General features: G+C 43.7%; 1 protein-coding gene and 1 pseudogene across 3 annotated transcripts in view; one reads left to right on the top strand and one right to left on the bottom strand.

The window, feature by feature from the left end:
• CREBBP (CREB binding protein) overlaps positions 1–23712 on the bottom strand; it is a 165879-nt gene that overhangs the window by 15966 nt on the left and 126201 nt on the right. For all 3 annotated transcript variants that reach the window (XM_032257967.1, XM_032257969.1, XM_032257968.1), the window contains 7 exons: positions 20236–20354; positions 18773–19012; positions 18270–18358; positions 12347–12427; positions 9579–9635; positions 5702–5779; positions 5321–5388 (listed from right to left, as the gene is read on the bottom strand). In XM_032257967.1, the coding sequence (XP_032113858.1) occupies positions 5321–5388; positions 5702–5779; positions 9579–9635; positions 12347–12427; positions 18270–18358; positions 18773–19012; positions 20236–20354 (732 nt within the window). The remainder of the gene's footprint in view (positions 1–5320; positions 5389–5701; positions 5780–9578; positions 9636–12346; positions 12428–18269; positions 18359–18772; positions 19013–20235; positions 20355–23712) is intronic.
• On the top strand, positions 7347–8213 carry LOC116536271 (annotated as a pseudogene).

Here is a 23712-nt window from a genome sequence, read left to right on the forward strand (position 1 = left end):
TTTTTTTTTTTTTTTTGAGACAAGAGTCACACTCTGATGCCAGGACTGGAGTGCAGTGGTGTGATCCTGGCTCACTGCAACCTCCGCCTCCCTGGGTTCAAGTGATTCTCCTGCCTCAGCCTCCAAGTAGCTGGGATTACAGACACCCAACACTATACCCAGCTAATTTTTTGTATTTTTAGTAAAGAGAGCGTTTCACCATGTTGGCCAGGCTGGTCTCTAACTCCTGACTTTGTGATTCGCCCACCTTGGCCTCCCAAAGGGCTGGGATTACAGGCATGAGTCACTGCACCTGGCCATTTTTTTTTTTTTTTTTTTTTGGAGACGGAGTCTCGGTTTGTCACCCAGGCTGGATTACAATGGCACGCTCAGCTCACTGCAACCTTCACCTCCCGGGTTAAAGTGATTCTCCCGCCTCAGCCTCCTGAGTAGCTGGCACCCACCACATGGCTGGCTGATTTTTGTATTTTTAGTTGAGAAGGGGTTTCACTATGTTGGCCAGGATGGTCTTGAACTCCTGACCTCAGGTGATCTGCCTGCCTTGGCCTCCTAAAGGCCTGGGATTACAGAAGTGAACCACTGTGCCAGGCAACATGGGTGTTTCATAAGAGAAAGGTGGACTCTGGGATCTCAGGCACTCCCCTCCTGCAAACTGTTTATGTGCCCAGATAACCTGCATCTTCTTCTAACAGGATGGGACTGAAGAGCCACAAGGGTGGACCCAAAACTGACAGGGGCTCTAGGAGTGGAGCAGAGGGACTTTTCCTGTTGCTAGTAGAACAAACAAGATGCTTTCTGCTTTCCCTGGAGGGCAGAGCTGGCACAACCTCAGTGGGCTCCTCCTGCCCAGCTCTGAGGACAAAGTCCCTACTACAGAGTCTGACGTGAGCGTGTAATGTTCCAGGGCTGACAAAGCAAGCTCCATCCAGGGTCTGCCTGGTGCCCCAGGAGCTGGCACAGTATTGGTGTCCACTGCTTTGTGCAGCACGTGAATCAAGTTTCCGAGCCTTGGTGAGGGCAGCCTGTCCTAGGCTCCCCTCCCCAGTGCCACCTCTCCCCACTCATGGCTGGCCTCAAGTGGCCACTGTCACAGGAACTACCCAGAGGCAGAACATTATTTCAGTACAGAGAACTCCTCATGTACAGGTTAAAAAACTAGAATGGAAAGTTGCAAAAGGTTCTTAGTGATTACTTATAGACAATGAGATTTTTAAAAAGTTTCTTCTTGGAGATGGGAGGGAGGCATGGAAAAAAAAAGTTTCTTCTTTATTGGCTTTTAAATGTTTCCTACATTAGTGAGAAAAAGAAAAATCAGGAATTTTAGAAGATTCCTTAATGAGCTGGAAAATTTAGACTAAACTTCTAAATTTCATTTTTCTACAATAAACAAACCAGTGGTGCTGCTTTTTGGATAAGTTGTACCTGAATAAAAATGATTTGAAAAGAAAAATGTGGCTGGGCACAGTGGCTCATGCCTGTAATCCCAGCACTTTGGGAGGCTGAGGTGGGAGGATCACCTGAGGTCAGGAGTTTGAGACCAGCCTGACCAACATGGAGAAACCCCGTCTTTACTAAAAATACAAAATTAGCCAGGTGTGGTGGTGCATGCCTGTAATCCCAGCTATTTGGGAGGCTGAGGCTGGAGAATTGCTTGAATCCAGGAGGCGGAGGTTGTGGTGAGCTGAGATCGCGCCATTGAACTCCATCCCGGGAAACAAGAGTGAAACTCTGTCTCAAAAGAAAAATAATGAAATAAAATTAAAAAAAAAAAATGTACAAAAGCAAAGAAAAACTCCATGAAAACGTCAAAGCTGGCCAGGCCCAGGGCCTCACGCCTGCAATCCCAGTACTTTGGGAGGCTGAGGCGGGCAGATCACCTGAGGTCAGGAGTTTGAGACCAGCCGGGCCAACATGGCAAAACCCTGTCTCTACTAAAAGTACAAAAATTAGCCGGACATGGTGGCAGGCAACTGTAATCCCAGTTACTCAGGAGTCTGAGGCAGGAGAATCTCCTGAAACTGGGAGGTGGCGGTTGCAGTGAGCCAAGATCACACCACTGCATTCAAGCCTGGGTAACAGAGCAAGACTTTAGCTTAAAAAAAAAAAGAAAAAGGAAAGTTGGCCAAGCTATAAAAATAAAGGGGGAGAGACTGAGATGTTTTGTTCTCGATAAGATGGACACCTTATGGCTTCAAGTCCGGCTCTGAGCCCTGTGCTCAGCATGTCCCGTGGCTGAGATGACCATTCTGAGAAACGCAGACTTCAGGGCCACGCTGCAGTAAAACACCTTGTCTCCTCTCCCTTGTGAAAAGATAACCCCCATATACTACTATGTTCAAGTATCAAACAGAACGACTTTTTTTTTTTTTTTGAGAAGGGGTCTCATTCTGTCGCCCAGGCTGGAGTGCAATGATATGATCTTAGCTCAGTGCAGCCTCGACCTCCTGGGCTTGTGATCCTCCCGCCACAGCCTCCGAAAGTGCTGGGATTATAGGTGTGAGCCACCATGCCGGGCCAGAATCAACCTTTTACATTAGGTCTTTACTTTTTTCTTCAAATCACCTAAATTAACTGTACTATATAAAGAGGCATTTAAACAGCTGCCAAGGACCAACAACTTGTTGTGTGCAGGAAGGCACACGGAAAGGGGAGAGGACCCAGCACACTCAGAAATAAAAATTTTAGTGATGCACCTTCTCATGGGGAAAAGGACTGTTTTTGTATGCATAGAAAACAAAAAACAAAAAACAAAAAAACCCACTCTTCCAGAGTAACTTCACTATTTGACACCTGTGATCCATACACAGGCGCATGCTCCAGAGGTGGCCTCAAGACAGTGTAAGGGTGAGGGGCAGGCCGAGCTCCCTGTGGTGCACACAGTGCCGCCTTCCTCACGGTGCTGCCTCCTGCTCTGTATTTCTTGATTTGGCTGCTGTTCCCACTTTTTCATCACTCCTTGTCATGCTGCAGTTATGTCCTTGTATGTGCCTTTATGCATATGTGCAAATATTTTTATAGGATACATGTGTAAAAGTAGACTTGCTAAATCTAAAAATGAACACTTTAAATTGTGCCCCTCACTTTCTGGCATTCAACTTACATTTTCATCCATGGCACATGACGGGCCTTTTGTGCCTTTTCCTTTCTAATCTTTGGGTTGTATCTTTTTTAGGAAGGCTTTTCATAACTCAACACAGATAAAATTATTATCTTACTTTTATCCTGAATGCACTGGTAGTTTTGTTTACCTTTCTCACTTTTAACATACCTGAATTTCATTTTTCATAGGTGTATGCAAAGGAGGTGGTTTTAAATGCAAGATTAAGGAAGCACACCTTTACTCTGTGACCACAGACAATGCAAAGACTGTGTGCTGATACGCACACACACTCAACACACACACAAAATCACACCGACAGAGCAGACCTGCCTCTCTTCTCCTAGGCCCTTTTCTCACATAATGTTCCATTTCTAGATCTCAGGCTCATCCACCAAATGCCCAAGGGTCTTTCTGGAGGCTGGGGTGGGAGTGGGGCCTGACCTGCTCTGGGGCCACTTGTGCCATTCCCCCAAATCACCTCTTGCCCCTTCCAGGCAATGACTGTTCTATGGAGTCCTGGCTCTCTGGTTAATTCTGTTTTGGTTACTGAGCCTCTGGCCTAGGAAATAGCTTACAATTTGCAAAAATGCTTTAGTGAACTCACTCAGAATGGATCCTCTGAAGCAGGGCCTCTCAAATGGAGGACCTGTGCCCCTCCAGGGGACATCTGGCAATGTGTGGAGACATTTCTGATAGACATAATTAATTGTTGAGGAAGATGTTACTGGCGCTGAATGAGGCCAGGGATGCTGCTAAAATCCTATAATGCACAGGACAGCCCCCACAACAGAGGACTACCTGGCATGAAATGTCAACAGTGGCTCAGTTGATAAATTGAGCTAAGGACAAATATTACAATAGTTTATCAATGAGTGATATGTCAAAAGTTTTTAACAGAGGCAGTGTAAACTATAGGATAACTCTGGATTTTGGTTAACAACAGAGTTTCAGCTTGAATTAAGACTCAGTCTCAAGTCTACAGTGTGGCTTCCTCCTCCCCTTCCCCCAGTGCATGGTCCATCCCAGCATTTCTATTTCTCTTCTACTCCCAGCTCCCCAAATACCCTGGTCTGGTTAAGGATCCCCTGAGCAACATGCTAGTCACCTGTCCTGCCACAGAAAGGTGACGGCTTTAGGGAGCAGCGGGCCAGTGAACTTTAGAATACTGCTGCAGTTGCCCTTCTTGTGTGGTTTGCTGGTTAACTCAGCAAAAGGACAGCCTGGCATGTCAAGCTTCAGAAGGCTATTCCAAGACTTGAGAACTGACTCTATAAAGATTAAATAATCATAAACTTTTGAAAAGATGCTGTCTTTAAAAAGAATAGTTGGACAGGCACGGGGTCTCATGCGTGTAATCCCAGCACTTTGGGGGGGTCAATGTGGGTGGATCACAAGGTCAAGAGATGGAGACCATCCCGGCCAACATGGTGAAACTCTGTCTCTACTAAAATACAAAAATTTGTTGGGTGTGGGGGCACACGCCTGTAGTCCCAGCTACTCAGTAGGCTGAGGCAGGACAATCGCTGGAACCCAGGAGGTGGAGGTTGGAGTGAGGCGAGATCGTGCTACTGCACTCCAGCCTGGTGACAGAGCGAGACTCCACCCCCATCCTCCCAAAAAAGTCTACCTGTGAAAAGTTACTTCTAGTAGTAACAGGTTGTTCTTTCTGCTTCTGCACAGGTACCACCAGCTACAGTAACATGTCCAGTCAAGTTCACATAGGACAGGCCAGGCTCCTACTGCTCCAAGGGTGGCGGCTAGTTCCCAGGGACCCTGGCTCATGCCCCACTGTAGCAGAACCCAGAACCCACAGGATGGACCCATGGCAGCCCACATAGGGCCCAGGGTAAGAAAGTGCTGGCCAGCACCATACCAGTGTATATGCACACATGCCCAGAGGTTGAGGGATCTTAGTCTAAGCCACTTGAGAATAATCTGTTGACAAAATTTCTCTAAGAATGTACAAAGTTTACTGTATATCTAACCTTTCATCTAAAACATGCACTAATCATAAAAGCTTACTTTCATGTAAGAATCAAGCCAAACATCCTCTTTAAGGATGAGACAACAAAAATACAAACAATTAGGGAAAAAACTAACAAAAATCCTTGACAACCAAACCTCAGAACCACATGTTGAGGAACCAAAGGACAATGGGGACAATTTATACAAGTTTCTAAAATGTGCAGTCCGGGAAACAGAAAGCTTCCTCAAACTTACTCTTAGCACTGAACTTGTTTTCTTTGCGAGGTCTGCCAGTTTTCTTCAAGCAGTTATCGCACACAAAACTGCAAAAATAATAGTGGTATGATCAGACTGTATATAATGATGTATATTGTTAAACCAATGAAATGCAGCATTCAGATATTTTGTTAGCTGTTTAAATCACATTATTATAAAATTAAAGAGTGAAGACGCAGACTACTTTGATTCCGCAATTTGTAAAGCGGGTAAACACTTAGAACTTAAATTTAGAACCAACATATCTCTCTTAATTGCTGAATTCTTGCTGACAACAATGAATGAGATGCAGCAGCCACTGCAGCTGCCCCCCTTTGGCTCTGTGCAGAACCGCCCTCCAGGCCATTGGAAACTACTCACCCTGAAGGCCAAATGATGTCATAGTGTAGAACGCAAATCTGATGCATCTTCCGGCCACACTCCTTGCAATCAACGAAACTAGGAGACAAAGAAGGCACACTGTTAAGCACACGGAAGCACACACCCAGAGTCACTTGCAGAAGTCTGTGTGTGCGTCCTCATCTTGTTCTCTAGGTTACTCTGAGTAGTGCTGACATTAATGCGTATGTTGGCTACTTCGGCTATATTTTACAACGTATCCATATGATATTTTCTATAGGAAAAAACTTTTTCCCCTTCTTTGTACAAGTGCTTCATTCCTCTTTTCTCCCAATCTCCTTTTGTAACCAGAAGGGAAACTTTATTTTTAATTTAAAAACTGCTCTGACAAATATTTCACAGGCTGGTATTTCTGACACTGCTACACATTTTAAAGAATAATGCCTTCTCTAGGTGATTTCACATGCCTAAACGGACTTAAAAAATAGAGCACAATACTTTTAGTGTTCTGAACACTTCTCTTAAGCCTAATATTATTTAGGATACTAATGGGAAACACGGCCAGTTCAAAGCAGCCATGCTAGGCCTGAGGCACAAAAACACCAGTTCTGAGTCAGTTATAAAACGTGGAACGTGTCAGGCCTACTGGTAAACTGACAGGGGTTTATTCAAGTAAACCCTGGTGAAGTGAAAGGATGGGTCACCCATTCCCCATAAATCCTCCACAATGCTCTACAGCAGACCACGACCATGACCCACCAGGGCTCCGAGAACTGCCTCACCCAGGAATCTTAAATGCCAAGATGCCTTCAGGTCAGGATCTTGGGTTTTATTAACTCCCTCCCTTGCCGCCATCACAATGCAAAGCTCCCAGGAGGCTAAAGGGAGTGGTGAGTATTGTGACTCTCTGTGTGCTCCTGAGCTCTGAGATAGAGTTCCTCTGAAGTATGCCCCTGCCCTTGCCCCCTTAATCTCTCTACTGCACATGCTATGCAAGCCCTCAGCCATGGGTCTACCCTCATCTGGGTTCTCTGCCCAGTCTGCTGGAGGAAAAGAAAAGACACAAACACAAAACTGCGAAACCGTGGCGGCACCCATTCAGGGTCCTATGGCATTCTCTGACAGGCCTGCTCTGTGTGGGCTCCCTCTCCCTTCCATGTAGTAGGTGCTTTGAATCTGCATTCCTTTCCTCCAGTGCTGCATCCCCCACAAGCCCTGTCTTTGAAAACTCAGCCACTGAGCTCATCTCCTATACTAAGAATTTCAAAGGTTGATGCCAAGAACTTCCTTATTTCCTGTGCTATCTCCAAAGATTCCCTGCTCTCAATTCTTCCCCGCCATGTCAGGGAAAAGGAGTGCTCGTCCCCCAAACTACACTGGGGCCAGGTGCAGAGGGTCAAACCTATAATCCCAGCACTTGGAGAGGCTGAGGTGGAATTCTGCTTGAGGCTGGGAGTTTGAGACAAACCTGGGTAAAATATGGAGACCCTGTCTCTAGAAAAAATTACAAAATTGGCCGGGTGTGGTGGCTCCTGAAGTCAGGAGTTTGAGACCAGCCTGGCCAACACAGTGAAACCCCACTTCTACTAAAAGTACAAAAATTACCCAGGCATGGTGGTATGTGCCTGTAGTGCCAGCTAGGGAGGCTGAGGCAGAAGAATCACGAACTTTGGAAGTGGAGGTTGTGGTGAGCCAAGATCCCGCCACTATACTTCAGACTGGGCAGAGCAAGACTCCCGTCTCAAAAAATAAATAAATAGCTGTGCTGCCCAGACTAGCGAACAATACTGTCAGGATGGCTAAAGATGACCCCAAGAAACCAAAGGGCAAGATGTCTGCTTATGCCTTCTTTGTGCAGATGTGCGGAGAAGAACATAAGAAGAAAAATCCAGAGGTACCTGTCAATTTTGCAGAATTTTCCAAGAAATGCTCTAAGAGGTAGAAGACAATGCCCGGGAAGGAGAAATCTAAATTTGATGAAATGGCAAAGGCGGATAAAGTATGCTATGATCGGGTAATTAAGGATTATGGACCAGCTAAGGGAGGCAAAAAGAAGGATCCTAATGCCCCCAAAAGGCCACCGTCTGGCTTCTTCCTGTTCTGCTCAGAATTCCGCTCCAAGATCAAATCCACAAATCCTGGCATCTCTATTGGAGACGTGGCAAAAAAGCTGGGTGAGATGCGGAATAACCTAAATGACAGGGAAAAGCAGCCTTACATCACTAAGGCAGCAAAGCTGAAGGAGAAGTATGAGAAGGATGTTGCTGACTATAAGTCGAAAGGAAAGTTTGATGGTACAAAGGGTCCCGCTAAAGTTGCCCAGAAAAAAGTGGAAGAGGAAGATGAAGAAGACGAGGAGGAAGAGGAGGAGGAGGAATAAAAAAACTGTTTATCAAAAATAAATAAATAAATAAATAGAATCAAAAAATTGGCTGGAAGTTAACCTCCTCTGCCTACTGACCATCCACTCTAGGGGCCTTGTATTTTTATTGAGTATCCTGTGTTCTTTCATGCCTCTGTCTCTAGAATGCTCTACAGCTTTGACACAAGTATCACCTTGCCAAAGAAACCAGGCCCAACTGTAGTGGTGCCGCTCTGCCCAGGTGGGGTCCCTTCCGTCTGGGACTCACCTGCACTGTCTCCTGCCTCAGGCTGGGCCATGATCCAGCTGTCTCTCTAGACTATGACCAGCAGGAAGGGAGACCCCTTCACTCATCCACGTATTCCCTCTGCCTGGCACTTACCACTTGAATGTAATATATTTTGAAATTGAAAAGTGGATATAAATCATAATGAAACTATAAAATCACAGAGAAAAAAAACACATGTGAAAAGAAAGGTGGAAAATCAGAAAAAAATCCGCTGGTCACGAGCAGGATGGGTGCTCTGCCCCGGCATCTCCCCAAGACTACAGCTCTAGGGTTTACATAATTGTCCTGTGTACAAGGTGCTGGTAGAGATGAAGTAACCTGCCAAAAGTCAAGCTAGGTTTCCAGAGGTGGCCTGGGTAGAAATCTGTGCCTACCACTTTAGCCGCTTGCCTCCCTGGAGTGAGAGGGTCATGACAGGGAAAGCAGAAGCTGTTTCTTGGCTTTGGCTGAGTCACAGCCCACACTTCCCCAGTAGCCAACACTCCTGGAGCCTCTGCTCACCACAGGGACAAAAACCAGCCAGTATCGCCATGAACTGGAGTGCCCCCAGAACTTTACACTGGAACCCGGTAAGAGGCGATCACACTGAAGAAACTCTGAAGTCTCTTTAGGGGCTGTTATGAGGCAAGGTAAGCAAATGCAGCACTCTCACTCATCGTTGAAAAAAGTACTTGACATGCACCAAGCTTCACGTTATTTGAGAAAGCAGTTTCTAAGAGGTTTTCGTTCTGGTATTTTCCTTTAAACGATACTACTAGTACTATTGCAACAAATATTCCTACCTTTGGTCTCTAAAGAGTCACACAAAATGGCTTCTTAAAGGCACCCATAACCAAATTATTTAAGAGAGGTTCTCATAGAACAAAAACATCCATTAACCTTGTCATTGTCAAAATCCAGTAACTAGAGAACATGTTACAGAGACAGACATACTTTGTTTAAGTTTAAAAAGAATCTATATTTAAAAGATAAACTCACACCAGAAATTCCTCTTAAGGCAACATATTTCCGATGTTTTTACCCACAACCCACTCCATAAAGAGTAACTTTACTGATTTCAAACCAAAATTAAAAGTAAAAAAGAGGCCGGGCGCGGTGGTTCATGCCTGTAATCCAAGCACTTTGGAGGCCAAGGCGGGTGGATCACCTGAGGTCGGGAGTTCAAGACCAGCCTGACCAACATGGTGAAATCCCGTCTCAAAAAAAAAAAAAAAAAAGCTGAAAAAAAGAAACAGTTATATACTTACGGTTCAGGGTCTAAGGTATCATTTTTCTTCTTTTCAAACTGATCCTTTGAAATAGTCCTTGTTTTAAAAAAGGAAAAAATGTTTTATTAACTAAAATTTATCTGTTGAGTATAAACTATAGGGTCTCCTAAATGTTATTTTCTAACTAGGTTTACAAACAAAAAGAAATGATGGCCCCCTAAAATTTCAAGTACATGTAATGATGGAACGAATAGAAAATTTAATTTCACAGAACACTACAATTTCTTTTCCCACACATTCCACTACCATTTCTTTTCTTTCTTTTGTTTTAGAGACAGGGTCTCGCTCTGTTGCCCAGGCTGCAGTGCAGTGGTGCGATCATGGCTCACTGCAATGCCAGTCTCCTAGGCTCAAGTGATCCTCCTGAGTAGCTGGGACTATAGGCATGTATCACCATGAAAGACTAATTTTTTGATTTTTTTGGTGGAGATGGAGGTCTTGCTATGTTGCCCAGGCTGAACTCAACTCCTGGGCTCAAATGGTCCTCCCACCTCAGTTTTGAGTATCTGGGGCTACAGGTACAAACCACCATGCTCTGCTGTTTTTTCATTTTTTGTACAGATGGGGGTCTCACTATGTTGCTCAGGCGACAATCCAGTTATTAATCACACAAAGAGAAACAGGATGACAATGGAAATCAATTGAAAATGTAGAATTTCAGTCACTCTGGTTTCTCTTACAAGTCGATAGGCTTTTTTTTTTTTTTGCACTTGAATAAAGAAAAGGTATTGGACCGTTAAGTGCCTACGCTGCTGGAAACCGCTTCTGTGGCAAAGTCTTCCTTTCAATTAGGGGAACTCACACTGTGGGTAGGGTGGTAGGAATCATAGAAGACTGAGGAATCCAGTCTGGCAACAAGAGGGAACCACATAGCACTGGCAAACCTGGGCAGAAGCGGTGGGTAGCTGGCAGGCTTTTAGGTATTTCAAGCATAGAAATAAGTTGATCACACAATTTGTGCATTTGCATTTTCTTGCCACACACTGACCTTTTTTTTTTTTTTTTGGCTGGGGGTGGGGGAGGGGGGAGAGACTTGCTCTGTTGCCAGGCTGGAATGCAGCGGAGCAATCTCGGCTCACTGCAACCTCTGACTCCTGGGTTTAAGCAATTCCCTTGCCTCAGCCTACCAAGTAGCTGGGACTATAGGCGCACGCCACCACGCCCAGTTAATTTTTGTATTTTTCGTAGAGATGGGGTTTCATCATGTTGGTTAGGATGGTCTTGATCTCTTGACCTTGTGATCCACCCACCTCGGCCTCTCAAAGTGCTGGGATTATAGGTGTGAGCCACTGTACCCAGCCTACTCTGGTCATTCTATGATTTGAAGGTAACTCTGTCAGATAATAAACACTGGAAAGAAAAGTTTAACCCTGTGCAGGAATGAACTAACAAAGTTACACCTGTCCACTTTGGAGCTGATGCCCAATAAAGCACTAGTGAGGGAAGGAGACACATTTATATTTTTGGCCAGAAACTGGGGTTGGAGAACACTGGAATCCATTAATCTGCATTGGAGCTCAGCAACTGAAAGGATTGAGGTTTAAGTGGAGATAAACTAAATGTAAAGAGTGGGGATGTATATCAAACTAATTTTTTGCTACTGCCAGTTCTGTGAATGGGAGTAGGTATAACTGAAAATTTACATGGTGGGGCAAGGTGGCCCCAGTACTTCAGAAGGCAAAGGCAGGAGGATTGCTTGAGGCCAAGAGTTCGAGACCAGCCTGGGAAACACAGTGAGACCTCATTTCAAAAAAAAATTAAAGAAAAATGTGTAATTCCACAAAATGGAAGTTGACAACCACTAGGAAAAAGCAATTACTTTATGTAGTTTTTTTTTTTTTTTTTTGAGATGGAGTCTTACTTTGTCGCCCAGGATGGAGTGCAGTGTTGCAATCATGGCTCACTGCAACCTCTGCCTTCCGGGTTCAAGGGATTCTGCTGCCTCAAGCCTCCTGAGTAGCTGGGACCACAGGTACCCGCCACCATGCCTGGTTAATTTTTTTTATTTTTTATTTTTATTTAGTAGAGAAGGGGTTTTCACCATGTTGGCTGGTCTTCAACTCCTGACCTCAGGTGATCCACCCACCTCAGCCTCCCAAAGTGCTGGGATTACAGGTGTAAGCCACCACGCCTGGCTGGAAAAAACAATTATTTTACAAGAAAAGACCAAGGTCAAGAGAGGCCAGCGATCTACAGTGGTAGGCTACAGTACTACTGCCCTGAATGATAAAGAAGGCAGAGGTGGCATTGTGGTTCAGCCAAAACACATTTTTCAGTATAAACGTGTAAGTATACACAGTCAAATTAAATGCGGGCATAGTTAATACGAAACAAACCCCATAACACTACACCCGGTAATCCCAGCACTTTGGAAGGAAAGGGCAGGCAGATCGTGCTTTAGTCTAGGAGTTTGAGACTAGCCTGGGCAACATGGCGAGACCTCGTCTCTACAAGAAATACAAAAATCAGCTGGGTGTGGTGCACCTGTAGCCTCAGCTACTTGAGACGCTGAGGCAGGAGAATCGCTTGAACCCAGAAGGTCAAGGCTGCAGTGAGTCGAGATAGCGCCACTCCACTGCAAACCACCCAGGTGACAGAATGAGACCCTGTCTCAAAAACAAAAATCCAAAAAACACTGTATAAAAGTCAAAATGACAGTGGTGCTCCTCTTATAGTAACTATAAGAGGGAAAAACAACTTAAGGCCACCCTCCCCTGCCCCAGAAAAAATGACAGGATGGTACTTACGTTTGGGGCTGTGAAGGGTCGTCACCCAGGGTCACATTCTCGCCCTGGATCTCTGTGAAACACTTCTCACAGAAATGATACCTGTCAGCAAGAAGGCCATACTTGGGTGAACTGGTCCATCATAACACACAGCCACCCAAGCAACGAAGCCACCAATCAGAGCAGGGCAGAGCACCACGACGAAGGGGGGGCGTTGTTGGTTGATTGATGGGTCAGTGAGGACAATGAAAGGAACAGGGGGCAGGTGGGGAAGGGCAGGATTAGAGAATAGGGAAGGGAACAAATAGCACAGACACGAGGTAAGACGCAGACACCAAGACAACACAGAGCAGAAAGCCAAGGCAAAGCATTGATTAGCATTCGGTCTCATTGCACACGTCACAGGCCATCATCACTAACAACGACAGGCTCAGTCCAGCTCCAAGAGGCAAATGTTTTCAAGGAGTTGTTAATACTAGAATTGCATGGAGCCCAAATTTAGGAATCTGAATTTTGTTCTTACTCAGAGAAAGTCAAATATAACTCTAGGGTTTGAGATGGAAAAATTTACTTGAACAAAACAGTCTGACAAAAGGCCTTAAAAAAGCAATTTAAACTGAAATAGCTTTATTTTTCAAAATGGAAAATTTATGCTTGACAGCAATTCAGAGATTTTATTTCCGGTATTAAGCCAGATCTTTAAATGTATGAAAATGCTGAGCACCCAGAACTGTTTTAATTTTTTTCCTGTTTTCTTTTTTTTTCATGTTAATCATTCGGTTAATTGTGTTACAATACAAATGAAACCAAATCCATATTCTAGACAAACATTTAACATAAATGCAGTCAAGGGTCAAAGACTTTCCACCCATTTATCAATATGAATATATACAGTAAGAAATATGATATATTGTATAAGAAATACAATATATGTAAATCCATGAACAATCTTTGAAAATTCAATTCTAAGCTTTGATTTGATATTTTTGGTACTGGGATTAATCATTCATCAATCCGAAAGACTTAGCAAATGACTGTTCTGACTTGGGGGCCATCCAAGTTAAGTGAATTTAATCTTTAAAGAACAATCTGCATTTGAGAAATTATCCATCACCCCAATTTCTTGTAAGACAACATAGAGCCTGGGCTCAAGCTATCAAACACAAACAATTAAAATAAAAACTATTAAATGTTTGGAAAGGACATAAATGAGAAATCAACAGAAATGCAGGCTGATGCTGCATAAAACAAGATGGGTACACAAGAATACCGTAAAAATAAACAAGCGGGTGGAGGTGGATGACACAAGCGAGAAGAATGAGTGTCAGGTAGCGACGGCAGCACGAATGCGGTTTAGTGCTCAAAACTATGTCTATGAGATGCCAGCAAGGATTAGTATTAAAAACAGTGTGACAGGACTCGAGCGCCAGGCTGAAGCATCAAGTGCAGAATGGGACGTGGCGGCTGCAGTCTCACTTGCTCACACACTCACTCAGCTACAGAAGACTAAGGTGTGGGCCACCGCATGGCCGGTTCATTACCATTAGGACAGGTCCCCCACAAGTCCCAAATCTAATCTTAATTCCACACACTGAGCATTTTGTCTGTTATATTTCACTAACCACACACAAACAGCAAACCTTAAAGCATACAACCTCAGAGCATGCATAATATCTCAAGATGAGCCAATTTTTTTGCATCTGGTTGGTGAGGAACATGACAGATTCACTGTGGGTAAGGACTGGATTAATGAAGGTTTCTTGCTAGGACTAATTTATTTGGGACTAACTTAATAAATGATGTCAAGATTTAAAACTCTGACAGGGAACAAACAGATGTTTCTCTCTCTCTCTCTCTCTCTCTGTGTGTGTATGTATGTATGTGTGTATGTGTGTGTGTGTGTGTGTGTGTGTGTGTGTGTACATATATATATATATATATATATATTCCCCCCCCACCGAATGAACTGTAGCAATATTCTGGCCACTCACTATTTTGTAAATATCCTAAAATCCTGTATGGAAAAGAACTTCCATGTGCAGGAGGAAATGGTCATCACTGGCAAGAAGAAATTAAAGTACAGAAACTATTACCAATTCAGTGAAAACCAAAACAATATGTAAAAAAGACATTCCCTCAATCCCCAATACTTCCCCCTTTTAAGTAAAACTCTGAATTGAGTGGTCCATTCACGATACAATCACTATGGCCAGCTAGAAGGAACTGTTAAACACGTTCTGAAATGAAATTCCCACCATAATCACAGGTGAGTCTAAAAGGTTTTCAATTCCTGGACAAGCTCTTTGCTTTTATTCAAGAAGGACAGCAAGCCCAGGAGCATCCAGGAAACAAGAACCATGAACCCATCTTTTCTCATTGAGGAAACTGACACAGAAGGAGGCACTGGTGGCAGAATGGCAGCCCTTGGAGGGTTGGGAAACGGAGGCTCTTTCTGTGCGATCAACTCCCACCCCAGAGAATCTCAGAGTCAGAACTGGGGAGCCAAAGTGTGTTAACAGACTCCTTGTGTGCCCCAAAACTGCTGGAAAAATGGACAATTTGGCCTGTTCATGTTTAAGGAAGAGAGGAAGAGGGGCCCGAGGCTTCACTTTATTACTATTCTTAGAGATGAAGACAGCACACAGAGCAAGGAGCAGTCACCCCCAACTAGAAAATCAGCTAAAGCAATCCTGGCAATCAATGGGTGACAGATGTTATTGCTAGACTGCCCCTACCTTCTTACCTAGTCCATATTTTATTCTCCCTGGAAATACATAAAGGTTCAGAAATTCCCTTTTCAACTTAAGATCTAGATGATATTTTGCCTGGTATGAAGCAAGCAGTTTGATGAATATGGAATTGCAAAGAAAAAATATTTCACATAATCCAATGATGATGCATTTCAGGGTTGCTATAGTTAGTTAGTACAATGTAACTGCATAGTTTATCTGTAAGGGTAATTTAATATATGGAGTAACTTTTCAAATGCAGATTGTTTTAAAGTACCATACCAGTACATATGAATAACTGGGATATCTATAGATAAAATTTATATTATCTACAGATACTAACTGGAAAAGCCGAAGAATAGTTTTCCCAACATGAGTTACTTTCAAATTTGCAAAGTGTGAAAACAAGTGAAAATGTAACCATACGCTAGTTTATGTATTAGGGTTTCACTTGTTTAAATGGTCTATAGGATTTTCTATTGTTCTAAGTGCCCAGTGTAGGACTATAAGTGCCAAGACAATTATTCGTAAGAACACTACAGTGTTCATTAATAGTCAAAGTTCAAAATGAAAACATAAGCACTTAAAATATTTGTTACAGAATCAGGCCACTGCTTTCTTAGGATTATAACATGCTAACCTACTCAAATACACTGGTCTAGAGCGTGCCTCGGATCAGCTGAGGAACACTATACCTATGCTTCAAAAATTACCACTAATAAAATGGAACTCCTTTATTTGCATTTCCACTGTTAAAAATACATTACTTTTGTTTAGTAAAAATGCAGTTCTATACAGAAATAAAATTAAACGTTTCAGAACTTTCAAGATGGTCCTGTATTTGCATGCCATCAGTGACTCTCTGATCCTACCAATTCCATTTAACTTTAATTGTTCTCAACATGTAAGACCAAAATCTGTGCAAATTAGCAAAAGCAGGGTCCTAAAAGACACAGGAATATCTAAAGACCCCACAACACTTTAGAAATAGTGGTAAAAAATCTACCTTCCTTCTAGGCCAAAACCGTGTTGGGCAATGTAGTAGCAGGGGTGGCATTCTTCTGGGTATAGTTAATATTAAACTTTTCTCTTAAAATACCATTAACTTTATTTTGCTTGGCGCAAATTTTTTTTTTTTTTTTTTTTTTGAGACGGAGTTTCACTCTTGTTACCCAGGCTGGAGTGCAATGGCGCGATCTCGGCTCACCGCAACCTCCGCCTCCTGGGTTCAGGCAATTCTCCTGCCTCAGCCTCCTGAGTAGCTGGGACTACAGGCATGCGCCACCATGCCCAGCTAATTTTTTGTATTTTTAGTAGAGACGGGGTTTCACCATGTTGACCAGGATGGTCTCGATCTCTTGACCTCGTGATCCACCCGCCTCGGCCTCCCAAAGTGCTGGGATTACAGGCTTGAGCCACCGCGCCCGGCTTGCGCCAATGTTTTTTAAAGTGCATTCCTATTCATTATGTCATCGTTGGGCACTTGACAAAATGAGGCTGCCAAGGAAGATGCTATTGTCTGTATCATGGACAAGGCTAAGCTTAATCCATTACCACATCATGGGGTGTGCTGAAGATCATGGGGCTAAAGTATAAAAGGAGGGGCCAGAAATTCCAGAAAAGCAGCAAGTCACTATGGGAGAGATCTCATTAGGAAGGAGCTATGGCATCATTTTAAACTTGATCATAAAATGTTTCTACTGATAAAGGGGAAGTCGAGAGGGAAATCAGACTCCAAATATTCGACTGTTTCAGCAGGACAACTGCACAGGCTGCACTTCCATCAGGGAAGCACTTTAGGGTCTGTCCTTCCCCCCTGCACTGGCCTTTCATTACATTAAACAGTATGAGGAATAAGCAGGCCAGGCTTATTCCTAATAGAAAAGGCTCACAAACCTTTTTTTTGAGACAATTTTGTGCCCAAAGCATTTTTGAAAAAATAGGATTTTGAGGGGAGTTATAATCTTGAATATGGACTTTTTTAAAAAAAAACTGAAGAATTAAAACACATAACCACAAAATTCCAAGTTTTTCAGGCCTGTGAACAAATAACAAAAAGCCTTCTGTCTTCTTTGAAGTATAGGACATAAGTAATTACTATGACCAAACAAGAGTAAAATGATAAAAAATGCCAAACCCCAGCGTTGACACTTTAACACTTGAACCTAAAGACAAAGAAAAGGCAAAAAGCTCTATCTTGGCCACAGAGAATCCAGTTGCCAGCTCATAAAATGGAGGCAAAGCCACAGTTTGAGCAAGACTCCCGCCCTGTGGCTCTAGGCATGTTGCACTCACACTGCAGCTGCACCTGGACACTTAAAGGCTGCAGTACAGATAAGCCGACTTCTCAAACAACTCCAAAACTACGCAAGCTGTATGTGTGTGGGAAGCCACAACAAAAAATACTGTTTTCACTCTCCAACTATTTTAAGACTAGAGAACTATTATTTAGTCATCTTCATAATCCAAAAGAATGGCAAGTACTTCTCAAGCAGATTCACCACTCACAAAACCCTGAAATGGCCATCTTATAACAGGGGGGTGATTCTTGAACTCAATTAAAATGCCAATCTCATTTGGTATAGCGATGCTAATGTAAAATTTAAAAATAAAGATCATGGACCCCTTTCCTCCACCTTAAAGGAAGTAGCACTCATGCAAATCTTTCCATTAGACTGACCAGGCCAAATTACTCAGCCAAACATTTGCAAACACACATTTTCTACTCTATCAACTTCTTGAAAAAGGCATGGCAACTGTTATCACAGTTACTCTCAACTTCAGACGTCTGTTTCCAGGGCTGGGTTTTAGAAAGGGCATGGTTCAAGAAAATAATGTACCTAATCCAAGCAGTATGGCAAGACTTGGCTCTGAGGTTAGTTTTTATACTATAAAAGTATGCTTTATAAGTAGGAGGCCATGGGCCTATCTGAGTGAATAACAGACACTGAAACTAAGCGACTTTTCTTTTTCTTTTTTTAAATAGAGATGGGGTCTCGCTATGTTGCCAAGGCTGGTGTTAAAACTCCTGACTCAAGCGATCCTCCAACCTCAGCCTCCCAAAATGCTGGGATTACAGGTGTAAGTCACCACACCCGGCCTGAAATTGGGCCACTTTTTATTGGAGCTTCAGTAAAGAAATAATGTACACGGACTATAACCAGATGGACGTGCCTTGCCCTAAGACATAACGCAGGATGCTGCTAAATGCTTACCTATTCTGATAGCTGTAGTAGGCAGCATCGCGAGGAATGGTACACAGCTGCTTCCCATAGCAGCACAAAGTCTGTGGGGAAAACTCATACTGCAAAAATAGAGGAGAAATACTTTTATATAAAAATACATTCCATTTACTGTACTATAATGTTCTAGTCTACTAGACCATTAGCAAATTATTTGTTAGTAAATTAGATGGTTTTCTAACAATTTTAATAGCTTTAAAGACCTTTGGGATAGCATGTGATAGAACTGGCTTTAGTTAAGAGACATTTATTACAGACAGATACCATGGGCAGAGGGGCAGCTAGCAATGCTTCTCCACAGCGTCCCTCAGTACGTGCCTGTACACCCATCACATCACTTCAGGCATTAACTGTTACCAAACACCAGTTTGCACACACGCACTCCCAGTACACAGGTGTGGTCTCGTATTAGTGTAACACCCTTCCAGTTGGATTAACCAGGAAAATTCACTTTCCAGAAAAACTTAAAACTGTACCTTGCGTCCACAGCAATATCCAAGGGACTGCATGACAGGGTCAATTTCCTGCTCAAAGACCTCTGCAAGCTTACTGCAAAACTTATAGACTCGGGATGTCTTGCGATTATAGAGCCAGGCATTGTTGAACATGAGCCAGACGTCGTCCACATACTGCCAGGGCTCTTGGTATTGCCCTGTGTCCAGCTTCCGCTTGATGGTCGAGAGGTCCATGGGATTTTTTACAATGTCAAAATAATCCTAAAAAACAAAATGGTCTCAGTCTAGGGAATTCCCCAATATCCAAATCCCAATGGCAGTGTTGTCTTAAAATTAAAACAGCAATAGAAAGTACCACAATAAATTCTGTTCTTAACAGTAAGAAATGGGAATTGAAAAGAAAACAACCTCGGATGCACCTCATTTTACTCACTACAAGTGTAATTAATATTTTCAAGTATAATCACATTATATAACTCAAAGGCAAAATTAAAAAAAAAAAGTTAGAAGACACTTAAAAAAAAAAAAAAAAAAGACAGAGTCTTGCTCTGTTGCTCAGGCTGGAGTGCAATGGCATGATCTTGGCTCACTGCAACCTCCGCCTCCTGGGTTCAAAAGATTCTCCTGCCTCAGCTTTCTGAGTAGCTCGGACTACAGGCACGTGCCACCGCACCTGGCTAATTTTGTTTTAGTAGAGACGGGATTTCACCGTGTTACCCAGGATGGTCTCGATCTCCTGACCTTGTGATCTGCCTGCCTCGGCCTCCCAAAGTGCTGGGATCACAGGCAAGAGCCACCATGCATGCAGAAGATACTTTAAATAAAACATTTTAAAAATAGATCTTTAATCCACTGAATTAAATAGTGAACAAGTTTATCAAACAGTGTGTATTTCTAGATATTAACTTTTTTTTTTTTTTTAAAGAAGGGGTTTCACCATGATGGCCAGGCTGGTCTTGAACTCCTGACCTCAGGTGATCCACCCACCTCGGCCTCCCAAAGTGCTAGGATTACAGGCGTGAGCCACCACGCCTGGCCAATATTCACTCTTGATGCTATCTAGCAAAATGAAATTCCAAGACAAATATAAATAAAAAACTAGTAATGACTCCTATGGAGAATCTGTTTGGTCCCCATGGCCTTTGCAAGGCTATCCAGGAATATCAGAGAGAGAGCCTATTTGTTTTACAGTTGATGTTCACAAATTCTTTCAGACAAAAGTGACACAAGGCCCCTAAATATAAAGTGAAGTGTCAGGGGCATGTCCTGCCCTTGCTTTCCACACCCCTCCAAGGACCGGGGGTTCAGGAATAGGTGAAATCAAACAAACTAAACACTTTTATTGATAAAAATTCAGACAACAATTTTTTTATATTAGGAGAAAAATACTTAAAGCAAGGGGGTTATTTTATCTAATTTCAAGAGAGAAAACAATGGACACGCAAAAGTCACACTGGCAAATCTATTTATATGAATTAACTTACTGGAATTCCAAGGAGCTGGGGATCTACAGGCTGCCGGAAAGGTAAAGACTCTGGGTCCTGTCGATACAGTGCTTCTAGGGTTGGCATGAGGGCCTGACGTAGCTCCTCTGGTTTAAAGACTGCAGAGAAAACATCAAGAAAAGACTCTCTGTAAAAGGTGCTTAGATCCCTCCTACCTCACATTTAAAACAGGAGCCTGGCTGCTGTGACGTCCCAGCCACGACGTTCTTAAAGCACTTGAGGGGCCCTCGTCGATCACTGTAAGCATCCATAGACTAAAGCTTCTGAAAATGCACTAGTGTCAGAACTGCATTCAGATCATGAGAGAAAATACCACTGAAAAGTCTGCTTCTACCATGAAAGGTTTCCAACATTAAAAACTTATTGAAAAAGAAAATCAAGCTAACTCCCAAATCTGTCTCATTCATAAACCTGTGTGGTAAATAAAGCCATTTCAGGCCGGGCGCAATGGCTCATGCCTGTAATCCCACCACTTTGGGAGGCTGAGGCAGGTGCATCACCTGAGGTCAGGAGTTCAAAACCAGCCTGACCAACACAGTGAAACCTCGTCTCTACTAAAAATACAAAATTAGCCAGGAGTGGTGGACACCTATAATCCTAGCTACTCAGGAGGCTGAGACAAGAGAACTACTTGAATTTGGATGGAAGGGACCTTAATAGAGCCTAAGAGGAAAGTACTTTTTATCCTTGGCTAAATTAAATTCAGGCTGCTGGCGACAAACGGTTCTCAATCTCATAAATGTAAACAGTAATAGCGCTACAAAATAAAGCATTTTTATGAAAAGTTTTGTTTTGCTGGACACGGTGGTCATACCTGTAATTCCAGCACTTTGGGAGGCCGAGGCAGGTGGCTCAAAAGGTCAAGAGGTCAAGAGATTGAGACCATCCTGGCTAACACAGTGAAACCCCATCTCTACTAAAAATACAAAAGCGGCCGGGCGCAGTGGCTCACGCCTGTAATCCCACCACTTTGGGAGGCCGAGGCGGGTGGATCACAAGGTCAAGAGATCGAGACCATCCTGGTCAACATGGTGAAACCCCGTCTCTACTAAAAATACAAAAAATTAGCTGGGCATGGTGGTGTGTGCCTGTAATCCCAGCTACTCAGGAGGCTGAGGCAGGAGAATTGCCTGAACCTGGGAGGTGGAGGTTGCGGTGAGCCGAGATCGCGCCATTGCACTCCAGCCTGGGTAACAAGAGCGAAACTCCGTCTCAGAAAAAAAAAAAAAAAAAAAAATACAAAAGCATTAGCTGGGCGTAGTGGCACGAACCTGAAGTCCCAGCTACTTGGGAGGCTGAGGCAGAAGAATTGCTGGAACCTGGGAGGCAGAGGTTGCAGTGAGCTGAGATCACACCACCGCACTCCAGTCTGAGCGATGGAGCACGACTCTGTCTCAAAAAAAGTTCCGTATTGCTCACTCTCACATTTACTAATGCCAATTTCTCCAACCCCTCAGCCACCTTACTGCCTACTACACTTTCTGTTGTCACTAATACAAACATAAATACTGGCTGCCAAATACATTCAAGACTGAACATTCATACAAACCCTAAACGAATATCGGAACAGGTGCTAGGGAAGCTGTTTGGTGTGGGAGGCTGGCCAGTCAGCAGTCTGGCCACTTGGCTCATGTTCACCCCACTTGGCTCATGTTCACTCTCACAGAGAAACAACTGGAGGCAAAGATGTCTCAGGCAGTCTAATGCCATAGCTTATAAGTGATACGTATTTTTTTCTTTGTGTTCTTTCAATTTTTAATTTAACTTAATTACTGAGGCAAGGTCCCACTCTGCTGCCCAGGCTGTGGGACACTGGCGTATTCTTGGCTCACTGAAGCTTTAACCTCCCAGGCTCAAGCCATCCTCCTGCCTCAGCCTCGGGAGTAACTGGGACTACAGGTGCATGCTACTATGCCTAATTCTATTTTTTTTTTCTCTGAGATGGAGTTTTGCTCCATTGTGCAGGCTGGAGTGCAGTGGTGCAATCTCAGCTCACTGCAAAGTCCGCCTCCCAGGTTCAAGCAATTCTTCTGTTTCAGCCTCCCAAGTAGCTGGGATTACAGGAGCCTGCTACCATGCCTGGATAATTTTCATATTTTTAGTATAGACGGGGTTTTACCTTGTTGGTCAGGATGGTCTCGAACTCCTGACCTCAAGTGGTCCAGCTACCATGGTCTCCCAAAGTGCTGGGATTATAGGTGTGAGCCATCTGCCTGGTCACATGACTAATTTTAAAATTTTCTGTGGAAATGAGGTCTCACTATGTTGTCCAGGCTGGTCTTGAACTCCTGAGCTCAAGTGTTCACCCCGCCTCAGCTTCCAAAGTGCTGATATTAATGGGCATTGAGCCATCATGCCCATAACTTTATTTTTTTTTTTTTTGAGACATGGTCTCACTGTCACCCAGGCTGGAAGTACAGTGGTAAGATCTCAGTTCACTGCAACCTCTGTTTCCCGGGTTCAAGTGATTCTCCTGCCTCAGCCTCCCAAGTAGCTGGAATTACAGGTGCCCACCACCATGCCCAGCTAATCTTTGTTCTTTTAGTAGAGATGGGTTTTCATCATGTTGGCCGGGCTGGTCTTGAACTCCTGACCTCAAGTGATCCATCCGCCTCAGCTTCCCAAAGTGCTGAGATTATGGGCATAAGCCACCACGCCTGGCCATCATGCCCAGCTCATTTTATATTTTTAGAGATGTAGTCTTCCTCTTTCGCCCGGGCTGGAGTGCAATGTGGTGGGCCCCATCAGAGCCACTGCAGCCACAAACTCCTGGGCTCAAGTGATCTTGGGGCGTGGTGGCACACACCTGTAATCCCAGTTACTTGGGAGACTGAGGCAGGAGAATTGCTTGAACCAGGGAGATGGAAGTTGCAGTGAGCCAAGATCACACCACTGCACTCCAGCCTGGGTGACAGAGTGAGACTCTGTCACAAACAAACAAACACATAAATAACATCAGAATAAAATACGGTAAACATTTAAAGTTCTAGTTGGGAAGTGGCAAGCATCAGGTACATGACCCTGTCATTAACTTTGTGTGGGGTGGGGATGGTCTAACTTACCAAATTCTGGAAAGCACCATGTGATTCCTAACTGGTGAAAGTAAAAGTTTAAAGTTGAAGGAGAAACTCACGTGTTTAACACGCTCACTTTAAAGATGAAAACAGGTGCACGAAGAACATGCCCCAGAGCTCATTCCCATCAGAGGCCAAGATCTGGTCTCTTGACCAACCTCTGTAGACACCACCTCCCCTCCAGGGTACCTGGCTGCTTCAGACACTGGCTTGAGGTCTGGACAAGCAGGTAAAAACCCCAATGCAGCACTCCCCAAGCACAAAGTCCCTAGCACTTGAAGGTGCAAAGGCCTGGTCTAGGCTGCAGATGTGCCCTTCAGAAGCGTCAGAAACACATACACATCCTTGCTTCCCACTAACTCGTTTCTTCTGTTTTATGCAG

This window comes from Sapajus apella, unplaced genomic scaffold (genome assembly GCF_009761245.1).
Source record: "Sapajus apella isolate SASKATOON/1434 unplaced genomic scaffold, GSC_monkey_1.0 scaffold99, whole genome shotgun sequence".
Lineage (NCBI taxonomy): Eukaryota > Metazoa > Chordata > Mammalia > Primates > Cebidae > Sapajus > Sapajus apella.